The 13,375-nt window shown below is 47.5% G+C and overlaps 1 protein-coding gene across 24 annotated transcripts in view; it reads right to left on the bottom strand.

Annotated features, from left to right (window-relative positions):
* The window catches only part of MAGI1 (membrane associated guanylate kinase, WW and PDZ domain containing 1), a 627,461-nt gene extending 616,549 nt beyond the window's left edge, over nucleotides 1-10,912 (bottom strand). For 23 of the 24 annotated variants that reach the window (XM_082726685.1, XM_082726703.1, XM_082726704.1 and 20 more), the window contains exon 1: nucleotides 9,647-10,593. In XM_082726685.1, the coding sequence (XP_082582811.1) occupies nucleotides 9,647-9,959 (313 nt within the window). In that variant the 5' untranslated portion in view covers nucleotides 9,960-10,593. Of the gene's footprint in view, nucleotides 1-9,646 lie in introns of all 24 variants that reach the window. The other variant, XM_082726709.1, reaches the window with a different exon arrangement.
* Between the last annotated feature and the right edge of the window lie 2,463 nt (nucleotides 10,913-13,375).

Below are 13,375 nucleotides of genomic sequence, written 5' to 3'. Positions count from 1 at the left end.
CTCAGGCAGCATCCACAGTGACCCCCACAGTAGGAGGACCGAAGGGCTCCCGGCTACAAAGTCAACACACTCCTAGGACACAAATTTTGGAAAATAGGCAGATCTGAACTTGAATCTCACTGGGGTCAGGTGCCTGGGGGTGAGGATAAATGATGTGACCACTCCTAGCTCATTTTTCTCATGGCTAAAATGAGAATGACATCATCTACCCGGGCAAAACCCTAACCTGGGTCTCGGCAACCTATCAGAAGATCCATAAATAACAATTACGATTAGTTTACTGCTCCTAATTCAGATTCCCGGTCTCAACCCTGAAGTTATACATTGGACCAGGGTTTCTCAACCTCAGCCTTTGGCTGTTTGGGGATGGATAACTCTCTCCTGGGGAGAGGGGGGCGGCATTGTACACTGTAGGATGTTCTGCGGCCTCCCTGGCCTCCACTCCCGATGTGCCAGCAGCACTCCCGCATCCTGAGTTGTAACAACCAAATAGGATTACAGGCAAGGCCAAATGTCCCCGAGTGGGCAAAACCACCCTCCATTTTAAACCACTGCTTTAGAGGAACTCACTGATGGTGTCCATTTCTCAAAAGAAAATCATCACAGCTGCTATTATGTAGGTATTTTGGTAAGCCCTGCCTATATGCCAAGCAGAGGATTAAGTGTTCTGGGTACATTTTCCCATTTAATCCTCCCAAGCAGCCAATGAGGTAGGCATTACTCTCATTTTCTACTGGGAAAATGGAGTTCTGGCAGGTTAACGTGCCCAGGGTTGCTCATCTGGAAGTGGCAGAGCCTGGATTTGAACCCACCCAGTCCGACTCCAAACCCTTATAACCCCAAGCCTCACGGCTTCCCTTGCCACCCATGAGGTGGGAGCCCAAATACAGTGCCAGGTAGGTCAGAGGATCTCTGTGTCACGTTCTCCAGGATCATTCTCCTTGGGACTTCTAGGAAGGAGAGAGAGGACTTCTCTGTCCCCTACGTCTTTGTACAACCTGGGACCCAAAGACAATAATTAGAATCAATACGTCACCACTGGAGACAACATGAGAGAAGTTCCACCTACACATGGTGAGGTCCAGAGTTTCCTTCTCACTTGTCCGAACTCATCCAACCACAGCCGTTTCAAAAAAAAGTGGCATCTGAATCACGCAGAAAAATGAAGCTTTTTTTCTAGACTTTAAAAAGCTCTCCAGGAAACTTATACCACAATTTCTATCTCTCAGGAGATTCTTTCTTCTCTTTGGAGTGCTTTCAAATGAGGAACATTCAGACAATAACAGAAGCCAACATATACTGAGCTACGGGCCAGGCCCCGTGCCATGTGGTTTACTTAAGCCTCCTTTTATTCTTCCATCAACTCTAGAAAGTAGGTATCGCTCGTACCCCATTTTCAGATGGGAAAACCCTGGCCCAAAGAGGTCAAGTGTCTTGGCCTGAGTTACCTGGCTAGCAAATTTAAAAATCTGGCTTCTAATCCACAGCAGCTTACATCCAAAACCTACACGTGTATAACACATCAATACATAGATATTAGTGGGTTATCTTACAAGCAGTTCTGCTGTCCTGTTAATACCGTATAGAACAGTAATTCTGAAACGTCGCTTATCACCGGGGCACAATCCCCTTTTAATTGCACCATCAGGCCACTGCCCATAAGAGAGCTTCTAGTCTTGTCTCATGACAAGCTGGAAGATTAGTCTTATTGTGGAAAACAGAACTGTGTCCCATTAAAGGTGCACACGAATGCCTCCGATGGCAATCACAGTGGGGTGGACGCCTGAGCAGGGAGAATGTCGTTCTCTTATGCAATTCTTTTTCATGGCAACGGAGGTAGGAACAGAAAAAGTCTCTACACACAGCGGGCAGTGCCCAGAAGAACTTCTCACAGCCCGTTTGAGGGTGAGAGAGTTTGCAAAGTTCCCTGACACACTCAGGGGCTGCCTGAAACCCGTCCCATGAAGACCAGCTGAAACTGGCTGCCAACGCTGCCTTCTAGAAGATTCCTTCATTGACTGGCTAAGCTCTACTCAGCCACACGCACAATGACAAACCCACATCGACGTTAATGTGAGCCGTCATGGATTACCCATTTTTCAGAGACTTTCAAATACGGGAATTTTCAGAGGCAACCGGGCTCAGGGGAGAGTTATTCGAGTTCTCCGTTTGACAGCAGACGTTCAACAGATGCTCGTACCAGGAGGACGCACCAGGCCCTGCTCTCGGTCCTGAGGACGCAGCACCAAACACACCCACAACGTCCCTGCCCTCCCAGAACTTCTCTTCCAGGAGAGACAAAATAAGGATTTTACTTATTTCGAAGCAAGCTCCCTGAAATGGAGTGAAATAAAGCAGAGAAAGGCTACAGAGGGTAACGAACAGCAGTGAAGGTACAGCTTCCAACAATGTCGTCGAAGAAGGTGTCATGGAGATGGTGTCATTTGGGAAAGACTTGGAAGTTCAGGAGGCAGCAAGCCTTCAAGATGGGAACTAGCAGATCATGGACCAGAGTCAGGGCGGGGGGCGGTGAAATGCCATGCGCCAGATCAGGGGAAGGAGCCTCATGAGTGAGTCACTGTGAGGACGTCGGTTTTCAGTCTGAGATGAAGACTGAAGAAATGATTATAAGTAATGGATTCTCCACTCTTTAATTACTTAGCCATAAAAAGAGAAGAGTATTATTTAATCTTCAAATTCCATCTTCTAATTTTGTGACATGCCTTCAGAAAGGTGAGCATCCAGAACATTCCGGGCTCTGCATAGGATACTTTACTACAAATCCATATGATAGGCACGTCCTTGACACCCGTGGGGGTACAGCCGTGGAAACACCAAAACAAATTCACAAGAAATACCATATCGACGCAGACATCCATAGGGGTGCCGCACAGCAAAGCTCTAGTGTTTATGAGGGATTTTTCAAGGTTATAGATCTCTCATAAAAGCTGCATAAAGACAGGCAAGAATGCAGTATCCTACTTTTTTAGGATGTGAATGTCAGCCCTTAACAAATTTGACAGCCTTTATTCTCAGCGTACACAAAATCAGTATATCCTGTTACACATATATACAGACTCAAGGAAGGGACCACTAACATCAGAGACCGGTGTTTTGCATTAAATAACCATCGTTTATAAAGCAACATCCTTCATGTAAACCCTTGTGGTAAGGAGATGTCAGAATGTTTTCTCTTATAAACCACTTAATTCCCCTTGGTGGATATCATCAATTCTGCCCTCCTAGACTAGCTGGGTAATGAATGCCAACATATGCAGTGAGCCAACTGTATGCCATTGCATCATAAGGTCAAGTGAATCTATTTTTAAAGAACAAGGCCATTGGCCAAGGGTGGCCACTGGAAACAATGGATAAGTTGGGTTGCCTGTCCTTGCATTATTTTTTCTAAAAGCTGTGGAATGTTCCACAGGGTAACCTAAAAATACCCCTTGGAGAGTGGTCTTTCAGCACAAAGAATACAAAGATTGATTTTGAAAGTTTAAGTTTAAAAAAAAAAGACCTATAAACACAAAGCTCAATTTAAGAGCAAGAGAGGACAAAAATCAGACTGTTTTCTGCAGCAAAGATCTGATTTGCTCTTGGCTAGAAAAATTGTATTCAGGGACAATCGTACAAAAAAACAGAGGTAAGGTGTCATTCTTACAGGTGCTGACATAGAGCAGACCCCGTATCAACAAAAAATGGAGAAGCCCCTCACCATCCTGCCTGCTCAGCATCTGAAATTTCCCTTCTTAAACTCCAGCAAGAGTCAACAAGCAGAAATACTTCAATATAATTCATTAAGCCTTGTCGGTCATTTACTTATTTATAGCTCCGTATAAATTATTAGACACAGGGAATCAGATGATTGGAGGATCTGGTCAAGGGAAAAATGAACGTATTAGGATCCTACGTCCGAAGAAATAAAAGATGAATGGGCAGTAAAGGGGGAAGGATGTAGACAGCCTCGTCTGCACATATCATACGAATGCGAAGCCACAAAGGAAAATCCATTCACGTGTCCAGCAAACGTGAATGAGCACCTAGGACTTGCCAGCTACTGTTTCAGGCCCTGGGAAATAAGAGGGGTAAGCAAGTGAGAAAAGCTTCTTGTTTTCACAGACCTTACATTCTAGGGGGAGGAGAGACAGACAAAAAAGAAGAAACAAGGAGCGCATGGTTGGCTCAGCAGGTAGAACATGTGACACTTGATCTGGGGTTGTGAGTTCAAACCCCATGTTGGGTGTAGAGATTATTAAAAAAAATTAACTTTAAAAAAAGAAGAAACAGAAGATAATTTTAAATTGAGACAAGGCTATACAGTCACAAAGCAGGATGAGGGGATGGCTTGTAACTCAAGAGCTGTCTTACAGGGAGGTCAGGGGTATGCTGGGAGGAGCTCAGACTGGCTCTGTAGAATGGATCAAACGTATCTCTTCCCCACTCCAGATATGCTACAGATCTGAGGCTCCCCTCTACCAGAGCGGGTTGTTAGCCATCTAGCAGCACACTACCATGGGGAACTCAATGATCTTCTCTCTGAAGGGACACTAAGGAAAAGAATCCGTCTTGTGACCATCTCAGGGGATGAATAAGCAAACCCAGAGACCCTGAAGCAGAATTCACAGGACACCAAGAAAGACAGGCTTCTGTGTTGTAAAATGAGTATGACTGGGGCCCCTGGGGGGCTCAGTCAGTAAAGCATCTCCCTTCCACTCAGGTCATGATCCCAGTGTCCTGGGATCAAGCCCTGCATCAGGTCCACAGGGAGTCTGCTTCTCCCTCTCTCTCCCCCATCCCTGGCCCCAAATACATTAAAAAATCTTTAAAAAATAAAATAAAATAAAATGAGAATGACTTTGTTACAGAGCTATTATAGTATAGTCCAATGGGTCAAAAATAAACACACATCAGAACAAAACACAAAAAGGCACAAAGAACTCTATTCAATTGTGTGTGGTCACAACACCCTCATTTCAGTGAGGAAAAGGGTCTGGTGGTGGTGGTGTGGTTTCTAAGCTGTGTCTTATTTATTGTCCCTGCTCTGTCTAAAATGTGGGCGGTTTCAGCTTCCGGGCAATTTACAAAACCACAGACTTCACCTACGAAAATATGTAAGCATGACCTAGGATACCACCACTTTGGGAAATTACAATCACACCATCTTAAGCTTTTGCAGTCGGGGTTACTCATGGAGGTGCAGCATTTTAGGAATGCAAAGGACCTACAGGCCACGGCCATTTTATTTCTGGCATGAAACAATGAAGAAAGGTTGGCCCAGAGCCGGAGACGACAGCACTAGCTGGCAAAGCCTGTTCTGGAACCCAGGTCCGCTGTCAAGGGTCCTTTTCTAACTGTCAGTCCGTACCTTCAGGCAGTGATTCTCAAAGCTGGGCATGCCTTGGAATCACCCCAGGGCCTCTTTAATACTGCCCCAGAGGCTCCACCTCCAGGAGTTTCAGAGTTTGGGAGTCAGCACCACCTGGGTGGGGTCCAGGAATTCCAGTGTCTAACCAGTCCCAGGTGACGCTCTGGCCACTGGTCTGGGGACCCTACTCTGAGACATGCCGACCCAGGAATGAGGAGCAGGGGTTTTTGGCATCCAACACAGCAGCCTGTCAGCTTGACTTCTGCCACTTGTATGACTCTTGGAAAGGCTACCCAAACTCTGCGGACCTCAGTTCAGGACACCTGTGTCCAGGGGCGAGGAATAAAAAACAGAATGTCCATAAAGGCCTCCACATTCTAAAACAAGTGCTTAGCTTATATCCCACAGCAAAGTTTCCTTAATCACCTTTTTTTCTGTTTCCACAAATACTAGGATGGCTACAATTCAAATGACAGACGAGACTGAAGACTGGCAAAAATGCGGAGCAATTGGAATATTTTGGCACCTATATTCACAATAGTGAAAAATGGCCAAACGGTCCAAAGCCCAATGACAAGCAAAAATATTTTAAAAACTGGTGTGTGTGTGTGTGTGTGTGTGTGTGTGTGTGTGTATACACACGTATAAACACACATACCTACAATGGCATAGTACTCAACAATAAAGAACAATAAAGGGTGCCTGGCTGACTCGGTCGGCAGAGCATGTGACTCTTGATCATGAGGTTGTAAATTTGAGCCTCATGATGGGTAAAGAGTTGACTTAAAAAAAAAATATATATATATATATATATATCTATATATATATATATAGATATATATATATATAAACTTTAAAAAAAAGAACAATGACACAATATGAAATCTGCAAAATATTTTGAGTGTAAAAAGTCAGGCACAAAAGAGTACATATGGCATTATTTCATTCATATGAACATCAATAATAGACAAAATTAATCCATGATAAAGGAAATCAGATAGCCTTTGCCTCTGGAGGAGGTGTCCGGAACTGACCAGAAAGGGATAGGAGGAAAATTTCTAGAGTAATGAAAATGTTCTGTATCTTGATTTGGGTAAAGATAAAATGAACATACACATTTGTCAAAACTCATAAACTATATACTAAAGATCTGTGCATTTCACTACCAGTAAATATTTATTTACAAAGTATAAAGTATATGCTATATTATATATGTAATATACAAAATAGCATTTTTTTTTCAAAATAACATATTTCATGTAACATATATGTGTATCTGTAAATTTTTTTAGGCACTTTGTGACAAAAGACTGTCTTCCCCATCTAAAACGAACCAAGTTCTAGTGATCCCAGCGTCCTGGGATCAAGCTGAGTTGGACTCCTGGCTCTGCAGGGAGCCTGCTTCTCCCTCTCCCTCTGCCTGCTGCTCCCCATCCCCTCGACCCCCCCTCATGCTCTCCCTTTCTCTCTCTGTCAAATAAATAAATAAAATCTTAAAATAAATAAATAAAATAAAATGAACCAAGTCTAACCTGGTAGATCCATTTAGCTTGGTTCCTTCATGATCCAGTCCTGCTTCATATAATACCATTTGCTACAGACTATTTTAGTCTGTGCATCTTTCCAGGGAGCTGCCATGAAATAGAAACAGCAGAATTTTCTCCCACAAGAAGACCGTGACATTTCCATACCGACAGTACCCAAAGTGCCCTGTGTCCCTGGGAGTGGCTAGCTCAGGGGGCAGGAGACACAAAAGTAACATTTTCCTTTCCCACACACCCGGGATGAGTTTATCTAATATGATTACAACATAGCAATGAAGACATAGTACGAACAATCCTGTCATACAATTTAACTCATATTCTTGCTATAGGGGGCACAGAAGACTGGTGAAATACTTCCTAGTGCCATGTTTCTGTAATGAAGATGTTGGAAGAACTGTGCCCATGTAATTATAGTAGCTTTCACACTGCAGTGGATTCCATCCCCATCTTTATGCTCTCCTGAGTAGAAGAAGTAGATTTACACGCACGCACACACCTGCTAAGAACAGTCCTGTGCAGCACACAGAATGGCTCTGGGTGAAGGGAAATAACATTTGGAGACACTACAGTTTTCTTTCCATTCAGAGGTGTCTGATTCCGAACACACTTGATTATCTGACCCACCATGATGAGATACAGTAGCTCTTGGATCTTTGAGGACTAGTGGACAGAAGAGGTTCAGGCACACCTGGCATACTGCACATTAAAAACAAGCCCCCATACAGGACCCACTAGACAGATAATAGATGGATAGCTACCCCTTGTCTGTCTTTCCGCCAACCGTTTCTCCAAAATACCCCTGTACTGAGACCTGTGGCTGCTCCCATCAAATGCTTTGACACGGTGTTTCCTCTACAGTTCTAGCAAATCCTAACAATTCACGTACTGGCATTGAATTCATAATCCAGGTTCCTAACACCAAAAGCTAGGCTTAGAAATAAATAAATTCAATTTTACACAATAATAGCTCATCTTTATTGGGCACTTACTATGTGGCAGGCCCTGTTTTGCACACTTTCCACTTATTAGCTTATATAATACCTAAAAGGCAAGCCAGGTTACTAATGAGGACATACTCTCAGGAAAAGAAGGTGTTAGACCTCAAGCAAAGCCTGAGGAAATGCACAATGAATAAGTCACAGTCTCTTGTACAGAAATGAGAAGAGGGGCCTAACTCATAGTTTAGAGGAAGTAAAAGAACTACAACATACACACTTAGGGGAGCCCAAAGGAAGAAGGGTTTGTTCAGCGTGGCAGCATGCTGGAGGGCTTCCCGGAAGAGGTGTGCAAGTAGAAGATGAGGACATAAATGGTAGGAACTTTTCTTAAGTGTCAGTGCATAGATCCTCAAACTACCAAAAGGCCTGACAAAGCTTTCTGCCCCCTCCTCTGTTTCATCTGGAACAGGCTTGTTTCCAAGGATCTGCTCAGCCCAAGCCAGCCCTCCTTTCCTTTAACACATTCCTCCAGCTGCTGCTTGCCCTTCCAGGCCCGCAGGCACATATGGGAACTTTTCACCATGCTCAACATTGCCACTTCCTCTGGTGCTTTCATGGAGCGGAACCTGTGTCATGGTACTTGCTCGTGCAAGTGATCCTTTAGGGGAATCAACTCCTTCTCTGTTGGACTGATAAAGAGACAGCCCCTTACCTGCACCACACTGAGAGGCAAGGGACTCCCCACCAGCAGCAGTCATCAAAGACGTGGGCACTCCTCTACAGGCTTCTAAGAGAGGAATCTGACTTTATTCCCTCCCCTAGAAATCAAGCCCTCAAGCCCAGGGGGGTCATCCCCCCACCTCTTCCTCCTCCGCTTGCATTAAGGAGTCAAACCCTCACTTCTGATATTTGTGTGACCTTGGGCAAGTAACTTATCCAATGTCAATGCCGATTTCCCTACCTGCAACCTGGGGTTTATTAAAAACAACTCGCTCTCAGAATTGGCAATCAGAACAAAACAGCCAAGGAAAGCATTCAACACAGAGCCTGGCACGTAGTAAGCTATCAGTGCAGAGTAGCTACCATTATCATTATCAAGGATAACGATGGTGGTGGTGGTGGAGGCAGCATAAACTTGGGCTCGATTCGCGCTGACAGAAATACTCCTTTCCCTCCCCCCCACGCCTGGGGCTGGGCCACACGACCGAGACACATGCGTCATCCAGCTCTGGGGTGAATGCAGGATCTTCAGGCGGCGGGCACAGGAACCGCAGGGCGGTCGTACCCCAACCCACCTGGAGGGATACCAGGTGAAGCCGATTTCCTGAGGGAGGACGTCAGTAACCACAGACCCCTCTTCTCCTTCATACCCATTCCCCGGGTCTGTGAACGGATAAGTGGCAAAGGAATGCAGCGGCTGCGCTTGCTGCATCACTCCCCAGCAGGGCCCGGAGACCGTCCACTTTGCCACTTGCCTCAGTTTCCCAACTCTCCCTCCGGCGCAGGCGAAGCGGCACTGCACTTGGTGGCTGAGAAAACAGGTTGGCAAACCAGGCCAGGGAAAAGTCTCCCCGCTTCCCGACGCAAATCCAGCCTCCCCTTTCCAACGCAGGTGGGCAAACAACCCACCACCTCTCAACAAGTTTGCTTATTTCACCACGACAGGGCGCACGGCCCCAACTTCCCCTCTAAGCTGCGCTCGCAGAAGGAACGCGGGAAACCGAGATGCGGCGGGGGGCACTCCGCAGGCCTCTCCCCGTTTTGCGGGCGCCTCCCGGAGGCGCGTCCCGTCTTACCTTGTCTGACGGCTTTGAAGGTGACGGCCTCCTTGCAGCTGTCGATGACTCCCAGCACGTCATAGCGGGGCAAGCCGGACACCCGGATCCCCTGCACCTCCAGAAGCAGCTCCCCTTCGCCCAGCCGAGGGCCCTCGCCGCCGCCGGGAAGCCCCGCGGCTTCGGCCGCGGCCACCGCTCCAACATACGGAAACTCCCCATTCTCCGCACCCCCCAGCACCGTCACCCCCAGCTCACCCTGGGGTCCCCGCTTCACGGTGCATTCGTGAACCTTGCTAGTCCAGTGGTTCTTCTTCTGGATCACTCTCGACATGATGGGTTACACCCCTCTTCCCCCCCAACACAAAAAATAATAATGCAATGAGAGACAGGTGCCCCCCACAGCACAAGTCCCCAAGCCCCCGCTGGTTCATGGGAGAGACATCTCCCCCAAAATAACGCAACGGGAGAGAGAAACTTGGCAGCCTCGCTCCCCTGCACACACTCGCGCACTCAAGCCATCATAAAACAAACTTTCTGGGCTTCCCCGCGAGCCCTGCACAGGCGCCCGCGAGCTTTGTTTGCATTCCGGTGCTTCTCGGTCCACGTTCCGGCGCCCGATCGTTCTCTCCCGGACCAGAGTCCACTCTGCGCCGCTTGGGTTATTTTTTTTTTTTTTCCTCCCTTCCTTCCTTTCTTGCCTCTTAGAAATGCGGTGTCTCCTCTTTGCCTCCCGCCTGGCTCGCCTTTCCTCGCTGGCGGGCTGTTCCTGAGGGTGAGGGAAGCCCTTCCAGCCAGTTGCTGGGAGCCCTGGAGACGCGGTTGCCGAGCGGGGGTTGGGGGGGACAGGAGGGAAGTGCCTGCGGCCCCTTTAAGCAGATACAAAGGCTCAGCTTGTTTTGTTACAGTTCATTCTATTCCGCGCCGCCGAGCGCAGCGGCCGGCGAGAGGAGACGCGCGCGCATGCGCCCCACGGCCGCCTGCCGGCCGGCCCGCCCCACCTCTCCTTCCCTAAGGGAGAGATTCCAGTGTGCTTCCCGTTGGGTCCTAAAACCGATCCTCCAAAAGGAGATTTAGTCCCCTCTACGCCCCCATCTTATTCCTCCTTTTCTTTCCTTGCCCTCGAGTCAGCTAATCACTACTGGGTAGGGGCATGTCCACGTGTTTTACCCCGACTGTTTGCAACTTTTGAAATACGGTCAGTCTGGCTTTGGCATTTTTAAAATCATTTCAAACAGGTGGGGGTTGGGGAGGCTCACACACTCACCCTCGCGCTCACACTCACGCACACACGCACGCACTCACGCCGGCCTAAGCCTCCTCACCGCCCTCGGCCAGTGGCTGGCCACGCTGTCGGTCACCCTCCCGGGCTTGTCCACCCCCGCCCCCACACCCCGCGGTACTTCCCTCTAGTACCCCAGAGGTGGACCCGACCTGAGGCGCGCTCCTGACCCTTGCCTGCCTGCGCCCACGGATTTGGGTCCTGGAGCTGGGACTGCCAGTGTCTCTGTGACGCTGGGTCCGCTGGCCCTCTACCTGGGATCCTTGTGAACTTTGGGGACACCCCTAAACTTTGGAGCCAACTTTTTAGGACACAGGGAAGACTATAGGCACGGGAAAGTAGCCAAATGGCTGGGGGCGGTTCAAGCCTTCAACCTAAAAGGAACCTAGCTTTTTAACTTTCTTTCAGCAAAGACTTTTGGAGCCAGTCATCTGTCCCAGGCTCAAGTTCCTGACTGAGCCGAGAATCCTTCGGACCCGCCCCGGGACCACGAGATTAAGATCACCCACTGGTCTGCGATCTGCACCCCAGTCCAGGCGCCCGTGGGGGCGGGGGAGTAGGCACCCACTGGTCTGGGATCTGCATCCGAGTCCAGACGCCCGCGGGGGCGGGGCCTAGGCAGCCGCCTCTCGGAATTCATAGCCTGGGGATCAGTGCCGCCCTGGGGTGCCAGCCTAGCGAGTGTCTATCCCCGCTAGGTTTGGGAATGAGCTCGGGGGCTACCTATAGAAATATTACCCTGCATTGGGAAGGCTGCCCTCCCCCAAATAGCCTCCAAATCGAGAGTCTCTTAAGCAATCTTTTTTCCTCAGTGACTTATAACATGTATTTTCTTCTTTGGTCACAAAAGATTCCAAGTGCTAAACAAGGGAGGGAGGGGACTCAGAAAGGGTGGGATGCTGCGGTGGTCCTTGTCGTCGGGGTTGAGAGCCAGCCTATGGTGTACGTTCCCACGGGTCCAATCTCTGTGTGACCTTGAGCAAGCTCCTTGACCCCTCAGAGCCCTCCTTTCTCCCCTGCTAAGTAAGCATAACAATACCTTACAAGGTTTGGGGGAGTATTACATAGAACACTTGTAAAGTGCCCAGCTTGTAAAGTGAATACTTGTAAAGTGGCATATAATAAAAACTTACATTAGTAGTAGTAGGATTTGGAAAAACAATTAGGAAATCATTTGGGGTCTCATATTAGATGATGATGATAAGTCCTCCTCTTTCTTCTAAAGCTTAAAATATATAGGCACACATTAAATGTTTTGGAAGTACTGTTTGTAGGGCGCTATTCTAAGCTAATAAAAATAAAGGAAGAATGTTGATGCTTCTCTCCTGGGATATTTGTGAAAGAAGGAAGTGGCCAATTTTTCCTGGCTCTTTTTAGTGAGAGAAACTTCATCTCCACTCTCTTTTCAAAGAAGCAATCAGTTTGTCTCAAACTTAACTGAATCAAAATGAGTGGGAGTTTTAAAGCTTTATTCCCAAGCCCAATTACAGATCCATCCAATCAGAATCTCAGGAACGGGTTCTCTCCTCTGGACTTTTAAGATCCCCCTGCCCTGGTGTTGGTATACAACACTGAGGACCACAGGTCTAGCCTCTTGATTGCTGAGCATTTTTAAAACACAGAATCTTTTGGAGAACAAACCTATGGTCCATATCATCCTCTAGAGTGTAAGCCCCAGCAGGGCCAGGAACTTCAGCAGTTTGGTTTACAGACATGTCGGTTTCTAGAACAATGTTTTGTATGGAGTTAATGCTCAAAATATACGTTGAATGAATCTTCCCATAAAAATGCACATTTTGGCATACCGTCTTAAAGTGCAGTCACAGATGCCCCTACAGACCACTAGGAAGCTTGACCTTGTGTGTTTTTCCCCTCTTCCCCACTCCATATTTTAGTAGTCTGATTGCTTGCCAAGAATCCCCCACCTACCTGGAATCAGTGACTCCCTACCTCCCCGTTCCACTTTCACTCCCTCCTGGATCAGTCTAAGGGGAGAGAGGCCAAGTGTTTTGCATGAATTCCTATGGCAGCACTACCATCTTCCCTCTCCAGGTGTCCCTGCCTTCGAGGAGGGGAAAGGACCAGGAATTTAGCATCCTTCAGTTTTCAAATGTGGAATAACCCCCAGAAAAGGAGGGATACGTGAGGATACAGAGGGTGGAATGGAGAGAGGTGTAGAGAGACACATTATTAATCCAGGAACATAAAAGAAATACCTCAAACCTACAAAGCAGCTAAAACCACCAATTTCTAGGTACTAAGTTTATGATGTTCTGGAACTTTCTTCTCCTCCTACCCTTTCTATCTCTGCTGTTACAACGAGTCCAGTTCTTGTTGTCCCAGTCTGGAAGCAGAGCAGAAATCATATCTATCCTATCCAAGCTTTGAGTCCTCAGCACCTAAACCCATGCCTTGCTTGGGGTGTGCCCCATACACATTACTGAATGAGTACGTGTATGCACAGGTAA

Source organism: Mustela nivalis (genome assembly GCF_964662115.1).
Source record: "Mustela nivalis genome assembly, chromosome: 1".
Classification (NCBI taxonomy): Eukaryota; Metazoa; Chordata; class Mammalia; order Carnivora; family Mustelidae; genus Mustela; species Mustela nivalis.
Note: the sequence above shows the minus strand (reverse complement) of the source record. Positions and strands in the feature narration are given on the sequence as shown.